At 37.3% G+C, this 16,622-nt stretch overlaps 1 protein-coding gene across 1 annotated transcript in view; it reads right to left on the reverse strand.

Annotated features, from left to right (window-relative positions):
- Positions 1-465: 465 nt before the first annotated feature.
- The window catches only part of zzef1 (zinc finger, ZZ-type with EF hand domain 1), a 41,341-nt gene continuing 25,184 nt past the window's right edge, over positions 466-16,622 (reverse strand). The window contains exons 46-55 of the mRNA XM_088616024.1: positions 16,459-16,559; positions 16,128-16,263; positions 15,352-15,711; positions 14,965-15,108; positions 14,134-14,302; positions 13,287-13,385; positions 10,772-10,937; positions 9,975-10,125; positions 4,132-4,203; positions 466-2,979 (exon numbers count right to left, since the gene is read on the reverse strand). Of these exons, the coding sequence (XP_088472150.1) occupies positions 2,899-2,979; positions 4,132-4,203; positions 9,975-10,125; positions 10,772-10,937; positions 13,287-13,385; positions 14,134-14,302; positions 14,965-15,108; positions 15,352-15,711; positions 16,128-16,263; positions 16,459-16,559 (1,479 nt within the window). The 3' untranslated portion in view covers positions 466-2,898. The remainder of the gene's footprint in view (positions 2,980-4,131; positions 4,204-9,974; positions 10,126-10,771; positions 10,938-13,286; positions 13,386-14,133; positions 14,303-14,964; positions 15,109-15,351; positions 15,712-16,127; positions 16,264-16,458; positions 16,560-16,622) is intronic.

A 16,622-nucleotide genomic window follows, 5' to 3' on the forward strand; every position in this document is an offset into this window, starting at 1 on the left:
CAATTACCTTTAGCAATTCAGTGGGATATTAATAATGTGATGTTAGAATGACTTTTTATTGGCAATTTAAGCTATTAAACAAAAAATTCATAAAACGCAATGTCCATTCATAAACAAAAAGTTATACAAATAAAATACCATCGGCAGAGCACACAGGAAAACCATATAACAGGTACGGTATACTTGCAAACTGCCTTACCATCAGTCGAAAAACCATTGTGCCATTGGTACTGTACGTAAGATAACCCAAAAAATCCAAAATGGAGCTGTTCACAAAAAAAACACATGGCTTAATAGCTTAATCACTGTCATGCCCGAGGAAACCCTAAGAAATCGTCATTAAATGAGCAATTTAACAAACATAAGATATTAGGCAAGGTCATCAGACAGAGCAAATGGTGTTTTCTCATTTACAACATCAAATCTGTATTATAATAAAAAATAAATGAATCCAGCAGACTGTGATGTCAGATTATTTTTTTAATGGGACCTTTTCGCACATACAAAATCAAAAATGCTACTTTTTTTCAATTTATATATGTTTTCATCAGCCCATCACCAAAAAGATATATTAAATTATGACATTTAGAGTATGAAAAGCTTTCTGGTTCAACGTGTATAATTTATTCCTGCATTAAACAATATTCACAGTTATATACAGTACATTTAAATCTGGCCATTTTCAAAGAAATACCAACTGTATAAACTATCTTAAAAATAATAAAGCAAGAAGATAGAAAAGCTGTCAAAATGTCAAAGTATTTTTTGAAAAAATATGATAAACCTTTACAATGGTATGAAAATTAAATTAGAATTATTTTTATAACCTTAGGCACATTTAAATACGTGGCGTTGCGTATCTCAATTCAACCGAGTTGCTCCTAAAACTACCTAAGCAAAGACTACTCAGGTGCTGAGAGGCTGAAGAAATTAACACAACGCTTAACTAAACAGATATGTAAACGGGTTAAATCTGTTATCTCTGCAGCTTCTGTCAGTTGACATGTCAATCACCAAGTGCATAATCCACAATATAAATCATATTTCAGGCTATCGATAAAGTGCCTCTAAAGTATAGTTCAATCTATAATATTCCAAATTGAACACATTTGACAGTAATTATTTCTTTGGTATGTACATCATTGTTTTTTCCCTTGTGTTTTGCTAGGCATTTCTTTTAATTCCTTAAATGAATATTAAACCAAGTTATTTTATTATTAAAGCAGCTAAGGACACAACCAAGACCACTACCTTAAAAAGAAATAAAAATAACTTCAGTGCAATTCACCTGCGCCATCATGGAAAAACACTGTAAAAAAAAAGTTCCCTTTTCTAAAGATATTGGTTATTCAATGTGCACTGTGAAGGAAAGCAACATGCCAAGTTTTTAATTTTTGTATGTCAGATCAATTCTGAAGGGAGCATGTTATTCATAGCACTAGAGACGTCAAATAAACATTGTTGCATTTTTTCGCTGAATAACATCTGAACTCTTTCTGTTCACATGTCCAAGTGAAGACAAACAAACAAGTTTGGTTTTAAAGTGAGTATTGTTTTACCCAAAGAGACTTGTTCCACAAGCAGTAGAACTATTAGAACTAGAAAAGAAAAGATGAATATTTTTTCCGTCATGTGTCTTTGCTAGCCTACCGGAAAACACATAAGGATGGATTGCTTTAAACCAACTGTTTACATCAGAAGAGCCAGGGTGCCCGATTCAGATATAATTTTAGGAAATAACACCTTGGGCTGTAGCAGTTAAAAGGATTAAAACAAGGTTATGGTTCTACATAATAAAAATAAATTATCCATAAGGTAAAGGTTAGGATTGCTAAATGCAATTCTTAAAACTAAGAGACTGTCTCACTTCAGTGGTCATGAATTAAAAAAAAAAGCAAATAGTGTGTGTGAAAGCCGATAATCTAAATGAAAGACCTCATGAAAAAAAAGTCGACTCAAGTTTACTCAAGATATTTGTGCCGAGAAGGTTTGAACAGTATTCTTACATTTGTTGCAGTTTGCTTATTATATGAACTATTATGTCCGTTATTTTTGCATATCACTCAGCTCCTTTATAAATTTAGTAAGGACAGAACAACAACTCTATCCTAAACATTTTTATACTAAAACAGAAATATGCACATCAAATATTTCCCGATTCCATATTCAAACAGGGTGTGAAAAACGATAGTCCATACGTCCTGAATAAGTTTCCAAGTGTACCACTGTGGTTTTTCGGCTGCACCACCTGTTGTGTGAAAGAAGCGGATCTGATTTTACAATGATCTATTTGTAAAACCATTTTTAAAAGAAATTCTTAAAATATCTAGCAATATGGCACATATACTTTATTTAGAACAGACTTGAAAATCTAAGAAAAATGTACAACTAGATTTTCAAAAACGGGTGAACTGTACTTCTGGCACAGGCAGACATTTCTGATTGCTATTTTGAAGGCAAGTTTAAAGAAGATAAGAGATGGACACTGAACAGTACAAAGTAATGCGGTGACTAAATAACACACTTTGCTGTCAGTGAGATGAGAGGCAATTCCATTCGACTGCAGTGCTTTCTTTATTTGAAATGCTAAGTATTAGAGATACTTATGGAACCTTTACTATGGTTCAGAAAATCATCTTCAAGTTTACATTCTGTATGCCAGTGACCTGCATGTCAGAAGCCCCAGAAGAAAAAGCTCGATCTGGCTGCTCCTGTGATATGACAAGGCAATGAGTTCCAAACCAATCTGCTTTTTTAATATAAACATTGCTTGAATCACTTCAGACACAGTTTGGTGTCCCTTTCAAAGTCAGATTTACTGGAAGACATTCAAGAGGCGTCACTGTACGTTTCCCAGCCATCCAAACTTCTCTGGGTGCTCTGTCAGATCTTTCCAATTTACGGTGACACATTCAGTAGCTTTGTTGATCTGTTTGGGTAATTAATGGCCAGGCTAATAGCAGCAATGTTCTTCAGTGCCTGAAAAAGTAAGTTAACAGAGAGGGCGTTATGCAATGTGGGCAGCTATTCATCACATGAATCTGTACTTCATACCATTTGTTCCAGGTTGACTTTCACTAACATATAATGCTTTGCATATTACAAAAAAACCTGCATCTTTTCCATTTACAGTGAAAGTAGTTATTTCATAGTTGGAACACTTTGTACTATTGTGGCCTATGATTACTGATAATAGACATCTGAGGAGTGTCTTTGTTCTACAACCTATAGAACAGCACAGGAGATAATTTGCATGCATCTTCTGAAGTCTAAAGATTATCTACTTAGTGTATCAGGTTTTATTTCTTGATGAGAAAGGAAACTAAAGATAAGAATCTTAAACATCAAGAACATTATATTTACTCTGTAATAATTGCTTAAGCAATTTCATATGAGCTGTGAACTTAATGTCTTCCATGTACTAGCTATAAAAACATGCATGTTAACAGAAGAATTAAGTATAAGATACACTAACCTAGTTTGGTGACACTTATGTATTGATAATTATGTACTGATACAAGCTATTGCTCAGGTACAATCAAGTGCAAAAGTTCAAAATGTCTAAAGTGGAAATGTCACATTTTTGTTTGCAATCACATCATAAAATGGATGATCTTAAAAAGAAATACAATTATATTATTCCCAATAGACTGTTAATATTTTTAAGTTTGAAAATAAACTACATTTATCTGATGAGTCAATGCACAGTAACTCAATTTAAAAAGATATTAGCAGTATATAAAAGAGAGCTATGATAAAAAAAAATAAGCATGCGTCACTTTAATGCTGTCTGCAACAGATGTGATATGGCTCAATCATCTCTGATGCATGCAACTGCCTCTATTCTGTTTACACAAAGCAGTGTTTTGAGCCATTTGCTTGGAAACTCAGACTCAGATAAGAATCATCTGATGACACAAGTACACACAGACTTTCACATGTTGTATATGTAAGCCAAACAAAAAAAGTGTTTTTTTTTTCTCATTCTTGTAAGATGGATTTGCCATTATTTACATCCCGATATTCCACTGAAGGCTCCAGAAAATGTGCTTTTTCAAAACAGCAGCTGAGCCCAAGCTAGGCACAGGCTATTTGTTTAATCACCATGTCAAAACCAGCTGCAGCCTGTACCTGTACTGTATGGATGTGGAGCTGTTCATCTGTAGTGAGGGCTATCAGGTATTCCTGGAGAACCCCCAGCTCCTGTATGGAAGACAGAAGAAAATAAATTATATTCACCATCAGAAATCTGGGATATCCCTGGAGCTATCGTCGCACATCCCATCAAATTTCACTGGAACACATACCAGTCTTTTAGAAAGCTAAACATCCTTAATCCACAGGGTTTTATGGCTTGTACTGCTGAATTACTCAGGCTTACTCTAGCAATCTCATGTTGTTGGAATTATTATGCAGGAAAAGCCAATGAGGAAAAATATTCCTTTCTTTCATCCAGCTGCATTACTGCTGAACTTAAAAACAATAAGACAGGAACATTTTGCCAAAATATAGGAAGGTGAGCCATGTCCTTTCGGAGTTTAACCATTTCTCCGGACACACCACAGGGATATCTTGTTATAAGTGAAGACAGAAGGCTGCTTACAGGGAAAAGCTACTGTTTTTATTCCTTTCACACGCGATACACAAAAAAGAAGGTATGTGCTCAGGAAGTGAGGTTCTTAATCCCCTAATAATAGATGCAAATCAGAAATCTCATGGTCAGACCTAGACTCCAAGACAGGTTGAGCAGTTTGGGGTAAAAATTGAGAAGGATCTGAACTACTGAAACAGCAATACTAGTATATGCTTCACTTAAAGCACAGGACCTCTCAAATCCTTCTGAGATCTGTCAACCTTCTGCTCTATCTTTTTTACCAGAAGGGTGACTGATAACATGTAGGTTTTAATTAGGTCCAAAGTTATCCTGAACCATTTGTATATTTTCAAAATGCAACAGTCAGAAACCGCTGAAGTGCCAGTAAATTCAGGGCTCTTAAACAATGTTGTTTCCTTACATCATCCAAACTGTTGCATTACTTATTACCACTGGAATTTCAAATATGGCTGTAGAAAAGCAAAGTATTACATTAAATCGTTTAATTCATTTTTCCTTAGCATAGTAGGCCATGTTATATATTTTATTCCCTGCAACCCACAGAACTAAAAACGACTAAATAAAATAACAAAAAAGGGCTTTTATTTCCAAAAGGATCTTAATACATTAACTGTAAATGCACTGGCACTGCAAAGAACAAAAACACTACAGTCCATGTCTTTGATTAGCTGCTGAGAAAATGATTGGATGTTTTAAAAAATCACACAACAGTCTGACCACATCCTGAATCAAGACAGTAAAATGCAGATCTTCACCCCAAAGTGGTGGGCGGGATACTTTAAGGAAATAGTTTTTCAAAATTGTTCACCATGCATACTTGCACCTCATTTCCTGTTCAGATCTTCTTATATAAATGTACCATGACTGCAGGTCACACACACGAGAAAAATAAAGCACTGGTCCCAGACAGCACATAGATATACTGTATGAAAGAATTACTTGGCGCAACGTTTGATTTCTCCAGTAGGAAAATCTGTACTTGTGATAATAGCTTGTGAAAAAGCTATTATTCAGAACTGTAATTAAATTAACTAAATTTGATTTGGAAAATTCTAACAAAAATGCTTGTGAATACACACTCAAAGGTGACTGCACAGAAGAAGTTCTTAACCTGAGTTAAAATACTGCTGCCCCAAACTACCTCAAACTAAAACACTAGATCATGATCATCATGGAGGGCAAAATGTTGAGTCATTAAGAAAGTGCTGGGTCCTCAGTGCTGGAGAAATGTGTTTTGTTTTTTGCTCTGAGATACTACTATATATGATAAGAGGAATAATTAATAAAAATTTGCATTTTCAAATAGCATAACAAAACTAATTTAACTGCACAGAAAAAGTTGAAAATATTTAGCTCTCACTGCACTTGCCATAGATCTTTTTTGCATTAATAGATGCCCTACATTATACTGTTAGACGCTTTCAGAGAAAACATATCAAAAGGCAAAAACTGTCACACTTCAACAAAAGCAGAGAGGAAGTGATGTACGACGTGCAGCATTCTTGCCTTGTCTTGCAGAGGCTTGAGCTAGTTATGATCTTCTGCACAGGTCCTATTACTCTGCATTTGTTACAATGGCCTAATACTTACAGCCCTTTCTAAATAATACAGTCAAATAATACTGTAATAATACAGTCTAATTGGAAAAAAATATATATATTTAATGCTGGAAGAGCTATATCCACTTCATTTATTCATGAAGATGTACATATTTCATCTGAACTACTGTGGCAAGCCCACAATTTCAAAGGACTGGAAAGCGTGTGCCTCAGTGATCCTGAACTCAGACATCTCAGTATTATTCTGTGTGGTGCTGCTCAGAATCACATTGACGTTGCAGAAATGCTCAGACTACAACGCTTTCAAGCTATTGCCTATATGGGTCTCCGAGATGTGTTCTGACTCCACAATTGTCAGTGCCTTCTGCCGCATCTCCTCGCCTGCTCCACAAAAGGAGAGAGCGCCCCCTGCTGTACACTTAACCCACTGATTTGAAGATCACAGCAGAAAAGCTCAAGGTCAAAGAACCTCAGAGATGATCAACCTTATTAATCTTACTGACTACTAAAAGTAGCCTTGTAACTGCTATAAATGATGCATTATAGAAAATGTATACAGACTCTGTTGAGGAAGTATAATTGCTAAGTATTTTCCTTGCACTCCAATAAGGCAGTGTACAATCTGTATTTGGCGTTTTATGAAAAGGTCACTTTGATGAGAAGTCAGAAACATAATGGAAGATATCAGAGCACTCGCTTCACTTTTCATGCACCACACCTTTTCATCACACCACAGTAAAGAAAGTTTTTAATAGAAAATTAAAAAAAAACCTTCCTACAGTATGCCAGGTACGAACTCCAAGCACGCACTCAATCAGTGGTTTTCCTTCATAGTTTCCTCACACAATAGGCATGCCCCTAAAACTGAAAGCCCCTTAGAGAAACTGAACTGATACATACCATTCTCAGAATGGACCTGAAAAGACAATTAATCTTAACCAAAAGTATTTTTCCATCTTTCTTTCTCCTTTCTTACTCATTCATTAAATGATAAAGAGACTCCTCCGCACAAACTTGTTTCTTGGATGCCTTAAGTGGGCAGCCACTTGCCTACCCACTAAAATATTAATCGGCCAGCTCATTTTGTGTTCACAGATGGCTGATTCCTGCCATAGGCAACAAGTAATGAGCAAAACATGTGAGACTGGCACTTCTTGAAAAAAAATATATGAAGATGATCTGATGTTTTTAATCAAGTTAATATTAAATGTAAAAAACACAACTACAACTACACAAGACTACAGCAATGCATGATGAGTAACTCAATCAGATATCCATGTTTTTTTGTTTTATTAAAAAAAACACACCTACACATTATTAATGTCTCTTTACTCCTTGCTTAGGTCTCTGCTTGACAGCCATAGTATACCAAAAGGTTTTTCAGTGACATACACACATCCTGAACTTAAACAATAAAGGCCTTGATACTGTCACTCCATTGAATATAATCTGGCCTGCTTCCATTACACTGCTCCAGCATATATGGAAAAACTTTTAGACATTATGAAGGCAGATGTAGTCTAAGATTCCTTAATAAAATTCAATGTAAAGAATAAGCTTTTGTATTCTTAAAGTGACATCCGTTTATTATCCATCTCTTCACAGAAGGATCTGTTAATGACAGTCCATTGGGAGTGTTGAATTTCATGAAGCCTATCAGTATTCAAACATTTATAAAACATAGTCAGTCTTATCACAAAGTTTATTATTAGGATTATTATACTTGACGGATCCCTTGAATAGATTTCGCTTTGATGTGTGTAGTGAAGCAAGAGACTACAAACATAACCACAGTGAAAACATCTACAGGAAAGGGTGCCTTCAATTTTAAATAAGGAACATTTTACTTTTTAAGAATTGTTGCAGTAGCTGTTTCGATCATTTTTGCCTATTCATTAATCCAGAAAGACACTCCTGGTGTAAGGGCTGTGGTAAAAAAAGGTATTTAATTGAATGAAGTGCAACAACATCCAACTGGTGTACTAGACTCCAGCAGAAGTACCTTATTTTTCCAATCCTGCAATTTATCATTATGCAACAATCAGCAGGATAACAATAAACCAATATCTAAAAATCACAATATTACTCAAAACAAAAGGCAAAAACTGACAACTGTGAGAGAGAGAGACAGTGCTCCATGAAAAAGTACAAAGAGGAAGAAGAAAGCGCAGAAGTCTAGCATGCTGTAATTTATGATTTGACATTGTCTGCGCTAATACAGTATTTCCCTGGAAAAAGTCAGCCATCTTACGACACTTCATTTCTCAACAAATGTAATAATGAGCAGGGCAATTCCTACAGCAAGTAAACCGAGAAAGAAGTATTTACCACAGAGTGCAGCTTTCAACAAAAAGAGAACTGAAGAACTAATCAAAACAACTGACTGCAAATCTGTCGCTACTGGCAACTCCACTGATGTGAAAATGTATGTCATATAGTAAACTTTTACATTTTGTTAGTTTTACTAGGACAATCAAATCATTGTATACTGACAGTTATTCTGACAAGTCCAGTTTAACTATACTCCACAAATAACTCCTTGATGGCACAGAGCACCATGAAATGTTTACTCATCTGACGTGGATTTCCAAAATTACACTTGCAGTGTTGCTGCAGAAAAAAAAAATGCAAACTTTAATCCAGAATAATTATATAAAAAACAAGTTTCACAAAAGAAGTTAGCAAATTTTCAAGAAATTAGACCAAGGGTGCAGTTTGGATGATGAAGACAAATCCGAAGTGGACAAACACAACCACTATAGAAACAGAACACGGCAGTTGAATTGGTCTGATGCTGGAGTGAAGCTGAAATTTTATTTCTCATTTTAACCATATAAGAATAAATAACAATTGCCAGGTGTTACCAAGTGTGTCTCCATATGGGCAGAATCTCAAAGCAGCAACATTAAAGAACAATAGGAAAATACATTTAACAATATTTAAATTTAACAGCCAGACATACAGTACCACACTGGACACTATTTCACTGAAGTGAAGGCTCAGTGTCTTATCTTTTGTTTTGCTTTAAACGGTTTTGATATATGCTACAGCATCTTAATTATGTCACTGTACTCATTTTCAAATCTGAATACAGTACTTCATATATTATATGTATACTTCATGTATTTGCAAACAAGGCAAACAAGATTGTTCTGTTGATACATCATATATTTCCCTGATGACTATTTTTATTTATTACTGCATCAACTGTTAGCTGCTGAAGAAAATGTTTGATTAAATGTCATACACATTACTGTTCATCTATATGCTTTAAGTGAATAGTTTGGAATAACTTAATGACCAAGATGATTAAGGCACTGCAATGGGATGCATGTTTAATAAGCGCCTTCAAGCTATACCTACAGTAACTTTTTGTGCAGGAGGATTGAAATACAAGTTAAAAAATTAGTCAAAAAAAAACTCCAGGCCCTACTGTGCTGATACAAAATCTGACCCCACACATCTCTCACCCAAAACACAGAACAAGCATGGCAGCTTCTTCTCCTTCCCAAACTGGGATATTTCTTGCATTCGTGAACACGACTGAAGTGGTCTAGACTACAGATCACGTGTGTTCTCAAGCATTTTCCTTCGAAATCAGCAATGTTTACCTTCACGTCAGATAAGATCACAAGCTTTCATGAACAAACATCCACTGATTAAATGAAAAGGGACTTTTCCTATGTGTTGGCACATTCACCATATGAGAAGGCCAGTGTTATTTAGCTTCTGAACTTGGCTGTTTTTCCTCTCAGTTATGCCTACTCTCATCCTCAAGAGGTGCTCCGTTGCCCACTTACTGTAGCGCTGCTTTCTGCAATGAAGAACAGCTCTGTGAGCGCGCGGTGCAGAGGCAGCAGGACACTAATACTGGTGGGGTCCTGGCTCAAGCCGCTCTCCATGGTGCTGAAGAGCTGCCACAGTGGCCTCAGCAGAGTCAGGTCACAGCCACTACAAACAAAGAATGACAAAGCCTCCTATCAAATCAAATCCAAACACTTGGAAAATATGTAAATACTGCTAGGAAAATTACTTCATCTTCTTTGCAAGCACGTGCATCAGTATTTGCTTCCGTGCACCAGCGAGCTCTGTATGCAAATCCTGAGAGAATTAGTTTGCATGGCGACCACTGCTCCTTGCTTTTAATGGTAATCCCACTGTAGGATATTAATAAAGTTCTGTGTCTTGAGGCACGTATGTTCAGTATTTCCATTCTGTATGAGTTTTAGAATTTGCAGTGATCTGGGTAAAAACAACAACAAATGCAGCACTGCTAACCCCAGAATGAAATAATGAATTAAATTATCAACAGATAACGTCTCAGGATTATCTATTGAACAGTAGATATGAAAACTGTACAGTGATTAAAATGGAAAAAAAAATAATGGAAAGTTCAAGGTGCCCATTATTTCTTAAGAGCAAGCATTGCGACTCACACGTTCAACAATAAACTCAATCTTTAGCTACATTTCAGAACCTGTGAAAGAGCCAAAGGATTTCTCACTATCTATGTTGATTTTTGACTTTCAATGATCTCCTGATTTAAAGATAATTTGATAATTTGTTATGTAACACAGAAGCACTGGAAGACTTTTACCTGTTGGAGCTGCAGTGAAGAATCCTCAACAATAAATGAATGGCTTTGAGGCGTTGATTTCCGGTCTGTCGGCAGGCCACGCCCACCTGCCACTCCCAGATGTCGGCCAATGGCAGATCCAGAAGGGTTTGCTCGTCCGCCAACATCTGCTTCAAGATCTCAAACCCTAAAGACGGTAAATTGCCCACTTGCATTATGGATGAGCGGGCATTTGGAAAATTTATATTCCATTATCATTTCATCCAGTAGCTGAATTTTCACAAAACTAATTTAAAAAAATACATAGTATGTGTGGTTGTTGCATATAAATTCTCTGCATGAACAGAGGTCGTTGGGAAAAATCTTATTACTTTTGTCTGGTTTTCCTTCCTCCCCCCCACCCATTTGTGGATTTGCTGTGTCATATTCCTTTTCTTTATTTTGACCTGAAGCTCAGACTTTAATAATTTACTTATATGCTAAATTCCTAGGCATACACTTAAAAAAGCTGGCATACAGTTTCGAGTATGATGACATCTCCAAAGCACTAGCTGGAGAAGGTTTAGTGAATGTGACCTCAGGCACCAGAGTAGAAGGCTTCTTTCTACACATTCATAAAAATGTTCCTGTAGGCTGAGCTATTTAAATGTGTAGTATTAAATATTTATAGCTACTCATCATGTTTTACCACAATTATTTTTAAAGACTAAAAGACAAAAGTAATTCAACAAAATGTTTTCTGGCCTGAACCCTAAATAAGAAAAGAGAGAAATCTGACAGGTCATCACACAAATGAAAGATGAGTAATTTGAGATAATGACTTGAGATAGTGTTGAAATAACTATAAAAGGTTTTGTCAAATTGTGATTCCCATCTGTCATAATTCAATTTGCTACATGAAACTGGTATCCCAAGAATATACCTCAGCTTTTCCGTAGTAGAATAACAACCTCATAAATGCTTTGATATTTCCAGCATGTACAGTGGCTAGTAGATAAAATCTTGATTCGTTTCAATAAAAAAAATCGAGGATGGAAAAACAGGACCGTAAACTGTTCCATTGTCATGCAATAAAGCAAGCAGAAGAAGTAACCAATCAATCTCGTCTATGCATTTTCAAAAGTAAATTAATTTTAGATATAGATACAATTTGACAGATTATATTACTATTCTAGCAACATAGTAGATTATTATATCACTGTAGATTAGATATGTAACCATATGCAACTTGATAACTATTAACAAGAAAACACCTTTGTACCACCAGTTTGCTAGAGACAGCAAACTGTCATTTACCATCTGGGGTCTTTCACAGCGGCGATTTCTTACCAGGCAAGATGTTATATCTGTCAAGCACAGTCTGTCAATAATATATCTGCCATGATCTGGGAGATCACAGAGTTGCAACACTTGCCAGAATGAGGCCGTCTGGGTAGGAGAGTCTAGGTGCCCTCCATTTATTTTGAGGGAAAAAATAGCACCACCAAAACTTGTAGATACTGCTGTGTTATATATTACTGTGTGACTGCTAATTGGTTAGGCTCTAATTTCACAAATTGGAGCAGGAAAAGTGGAAAACTTGAGCCACTTATAGTTCACATCACTTCATTCCCAAAACTTGGAGAAACTCAGCCTCAAAGTAAACTTTAAATGTTTTTAGTTCTTGTAAAGAACACAAAGACTTAATTTCTCAACTGTCATTATTTGTTAAGATTCCTAGTCTCCGTTTCATTTTTTGCCATGTTTCCACTTAAAAACTCACAATAATCTCTCAAAAACCAACCTCAGCAACATGGCTATTTTACATAGTGTCAAAAGGGATTTACTTATACGTTTATTTTTGATTGCTTCAGTATAATCATCCCTGTTGAAATGATGCAGGTTCTTCCGAAAGTAATTTCCCTGCTCTCTTGAAAGGAGCAGACCATTTGTTAGTCATTTCTTCAGTGAAGAAATACAAACTGCAGCCGCTGTCTGGATTCTATTAAATGTAGAAATCCTCAAGATTCCCATGCTTTTCTGGAAAATGTCATACTGCATGTTCTCGCACAGTGCAATCAAGAAGCGCTAGAATAGCTGTTGAAGTAGACAGTAAAGGGTTGTAGTTATTTTCCCATGTCAAAAGGGAACCGTGAGTGCTGCTCAGTGGAGCACAGTGCTGGAGTACAAGCAGGAATGAAGAACTACACAGGCCCCGACGGAAATCGGAATGAAGGGCTGGATGCATGGAGAATCGGAAACAAAGAAGCGAGAGGGAGACCACCAGTGGCCGAGACCACAGGGCAGATGGCAGAAGTAAGACCAGTGTGGTTTGGACTTGGGGGAAAAAAAAGCGAAGAAAACGGTGTGGGGCAGAAGTTACAGGAAGCGAGCAGGGGTGGGACAAATCCGAGAGGAAGGCAACAGAAGAGGTGGCGTGATGCAGTAAGGAGAGTGGCACAGGACTCTTTGTGCCATCGGGGGGAAAAAAAAAAAGTTTCCAGGACCTTGGGCCCTACACGGCAAAAACACACAAGAGCAGAAGAAGGTGTTTTACCTGTCTGGAATCTGCCTCTGTGGCCTCCAGTAACTGTAAACTTGTATCCCCATTCTGTGTTGCTCATGTCAGAGATGAACCTATAGTACAAGGTATCCCCTGCAGAAATACCCATAAAAATATGTTAGGCTATTTGCGAATATTTTTTTAAGTATGTATCTCACTGGTATAATTGAGCTGGTAGTTATACTCAGAAAAGAGTAGAGTATTCTCAGAAAACATGTGATGTTGTAATAAAAGCTCCAAAAGGTTTCTGGTGAACTCATATTGCAAATCATGGATAAACAAGTCATCAAATCAGATTCAAAAGAGTCATAATACATGGGCAGAAATATGTCAATGACCAGTACAAGAAAGGCTTTCAACACGCTGCAATAGATATCTCGTGTGCAAAAATGACTGCTCACAAATCCAATTTGCAGAAATTTACATTTTTGAAGAAAAAAAAACAGGAAAATCACTGCAAAGAGCAACAAAGATAAAAAATGCAATAAAGATGAAGAGCCTTGCTGCTGGTAACGCCTTCTAAGCAGCAGAATTTATGACACGCAACTTAAAAAGGTTATGAAAATTGAATGTGAATGCAAGTAGCAATTTAATGCTGTTCATCTCTTCTAAACAGATTTAATATTTAAACTGTTACAAAGTAAACAGAGTGAGAAAATGACTGTATATATCTTCTGGCCCTCCTGTCCATACAGACACATACAGTATACTACTGATACACTTCCAGTGGATTCTCACTAAGTTTTATTATATTCTCAAGACAACATATTTTGCATAATATATACCATGCTTCTGAACTTTTTTTTTAAAACCACATTAAACATACGAAAATGAATATTACCTGGAATTTCAAAATCCGTCCACTTCTGCGGTGAGCCACTGAAGTTGTGGTGGTCCTGGAGGAAATCGCTGCTGCTGGACATGAGCAGCTCGTCGCAGCCTTCCTCAGTGTGGCAGCGGGAATCAAACTTAATGGACAGGTAAATGGCACCAGGGATATGGACCTTGTCCTAGTAACAGAAAAAAACCCAGAAAGCGATTACTGACTTCTGTAGTCATTGGAAGGCTTTATCGCAGCAACAGGAAAGAACAAATTAAGACTTCAGATTCATTCAGACCCACTTTTGTTTGTTAAAGGCTTCAACAATGGAGACCCACGATTAAATGAGAAGCTAGTAATCTGAAGTGGGGCAGATGGGTAAAGCTTATAATGCAATCTAGTCCAAAACTTGTTTTAAGAACCACAACCTAATCATCACTATGGCTTAACAACTTGTTTTGGAATACGGCCTCATTACATCAAAAAGGCCATCTTTAAAAGACGCTTAAATAATTGAATTAACATACATGGATCTGTGATTTGCTCCATGGCTCTTATTCCTGATCAAATTGACTAAAAACTTCCTCACGTTGGATACTTATAGTTGACAGAAGAACAGGGAACTACGAAGTCCAAGATAATATTAACCCAGAAGTCATAGGCTGATGCTGGTTAGGAAGACTGAATATTGTTTTTGTGAAAAAAACTAACGATCTGTAATTTGATCATAAACTTGGTTAGGCATACACAATTGATATTTCTAAGAAGACAGAAAACCGATACTTTAGATCTGTTGAGCTGTCTAGCGTGGCAGGCTTTCAAACCCAGAAAAAACACATTTGGAGTCCCTACCTCAAAGTTGGTGTTGTTGTCGTAAGGGTGCTTGGATTCCCTGACCTGCACTGCCATCCCTGGCTCTTCCATGAACTGACAGGCCGTGAGGGACAGGCTTCCCAGCATGTTCTTGCTACAGCCCTTGAGAACTTTCTGCAGAATCTGAACACGAATTTAAATCTTCTTACTTGTGCACATCATGAAGAGACAAAAAAGGCATTTTCCCCCCCCCAGCAAACAGGTTTCATGTCTTTGTCTCTCCCCCCCCACCCCCATTTAGAAATTCCAGTGATAAGCTATGTAGCTTTAAAATGCATTCGACAATTTTTCCTCCCAATCCCAGAAGACTTTAAAAATGCTAATGTTTAAGAGTCAGGTGCTTCTGTCAGTTTCAGACTTGCTCACCTTCTCCCACATCTGCTTCTCCTCCAGCTGCATCAGCATGTCCAGAATGTAGGCCATGTGGGAGGCCCCGCTGAGCTCCAGCACTTCTTCGCTCATGGCTACCCCTTCCGGCCACTCTGCCAGCAGGGAGGCCAGCACGTGCCGGGCATAAAGGATGGCGATGGCTTCATTGACCTTGAACAGGTACTGCCGCACCGACTTATTGCTGCGGGCATCCAGCTCCTTGTGCAGCAAGGCTGAGCTCTTGGTGCGTCGCTGCTTGGCATAGCTCATCTGCAGGTCGCTCTCCGTGTTGGTGATCAGCTTCTGGGTGACCATGTTGGTCTCCTCTGTGGCCTTCTCACAGCGGCTGGGTTTGGACTGTTTGGAGGAAGAGGGAGCTTCCTGACTGATTCTGATTTTCTCAACCTGGAATCACTTTGCTAGTCTTAACATTTTGCAGAAATAAATGTCAGTGAAAAACACCCACATGCAATCCTTGAAGATGTTTTTTTCTAAATGAAAGTGCAACTGCATGCTTCTATGTAAAATAAATCAAATCACATTCACCCCATGTAATTTACTAAAGACTTAAATGACATCTAAGTTTTAATCTTCAAAAACATATATTATAGGTTCCTGGTAACTTGCACTACTTCTTGATATTCTTACTCCATTAATAATCCAATTGTCCATTTAAAAACCTGGACTGTCAAATGAGAATTACTCTCAAATGCCCACCCTAGCTAGAAACAATGAACCGACACCGGCAAAGTGCATTTCATGTGCGCACTTACTACACATGGCATAACAATCATGTCAGTGTCCACTGCCTTGGCGCTCCTCTCCCCTGAACGTGTCCTCTTTGCAGGCTGCCACTTCTGTGCCAGCGTGCGGATTGTCTCATCTGTCTTTATCATGTCGCCGTCGAACCTTGAGTAAAAAAAAAAAAAGAAATTAAAATTGGGAAAAAAAATTAAATCATGCATGCCTAGAAGACATATATGATAGCTGCTGGTATATTAATAGGAGTCAATATTCTTTGGTGCTTATCAATATTTGTTTAATTAGCTAATGGCGAATTATGTCAACCAACAAGCTCCCTTTTCACCATATTGGATCACTTACCTCTTCTGCACCTCCAGGAAGAAGGAGTCTGTTCTCTTCATCTGCAGCTCATACATGGCACGCAGAATATGTAGGGGGGCATTGAGGGCATCATGAGTTATCTATATCAGACAGGGGAAGGCACCTTAGGAGTCACATTTTATGTCATAAGAACATAATTATAC

The sequence above is a fragment of the Lepisosteus platostomus genome, chromosome 22, assembly GCF_059453375.1.
Source record: "Lepisosteus platostomus isolate fLepPlt1 chromosome 22, fLepPlt1.hap1, whole genome shotgun sequence".
Taxonomy (NCBI): domain Eukaryota; kingdom Metazoa; phylum Chordata; class Actinopteri; order Semionotiformes; family Lepisosteidae; genus Lepisosteus; species Lepisosteus platostomus.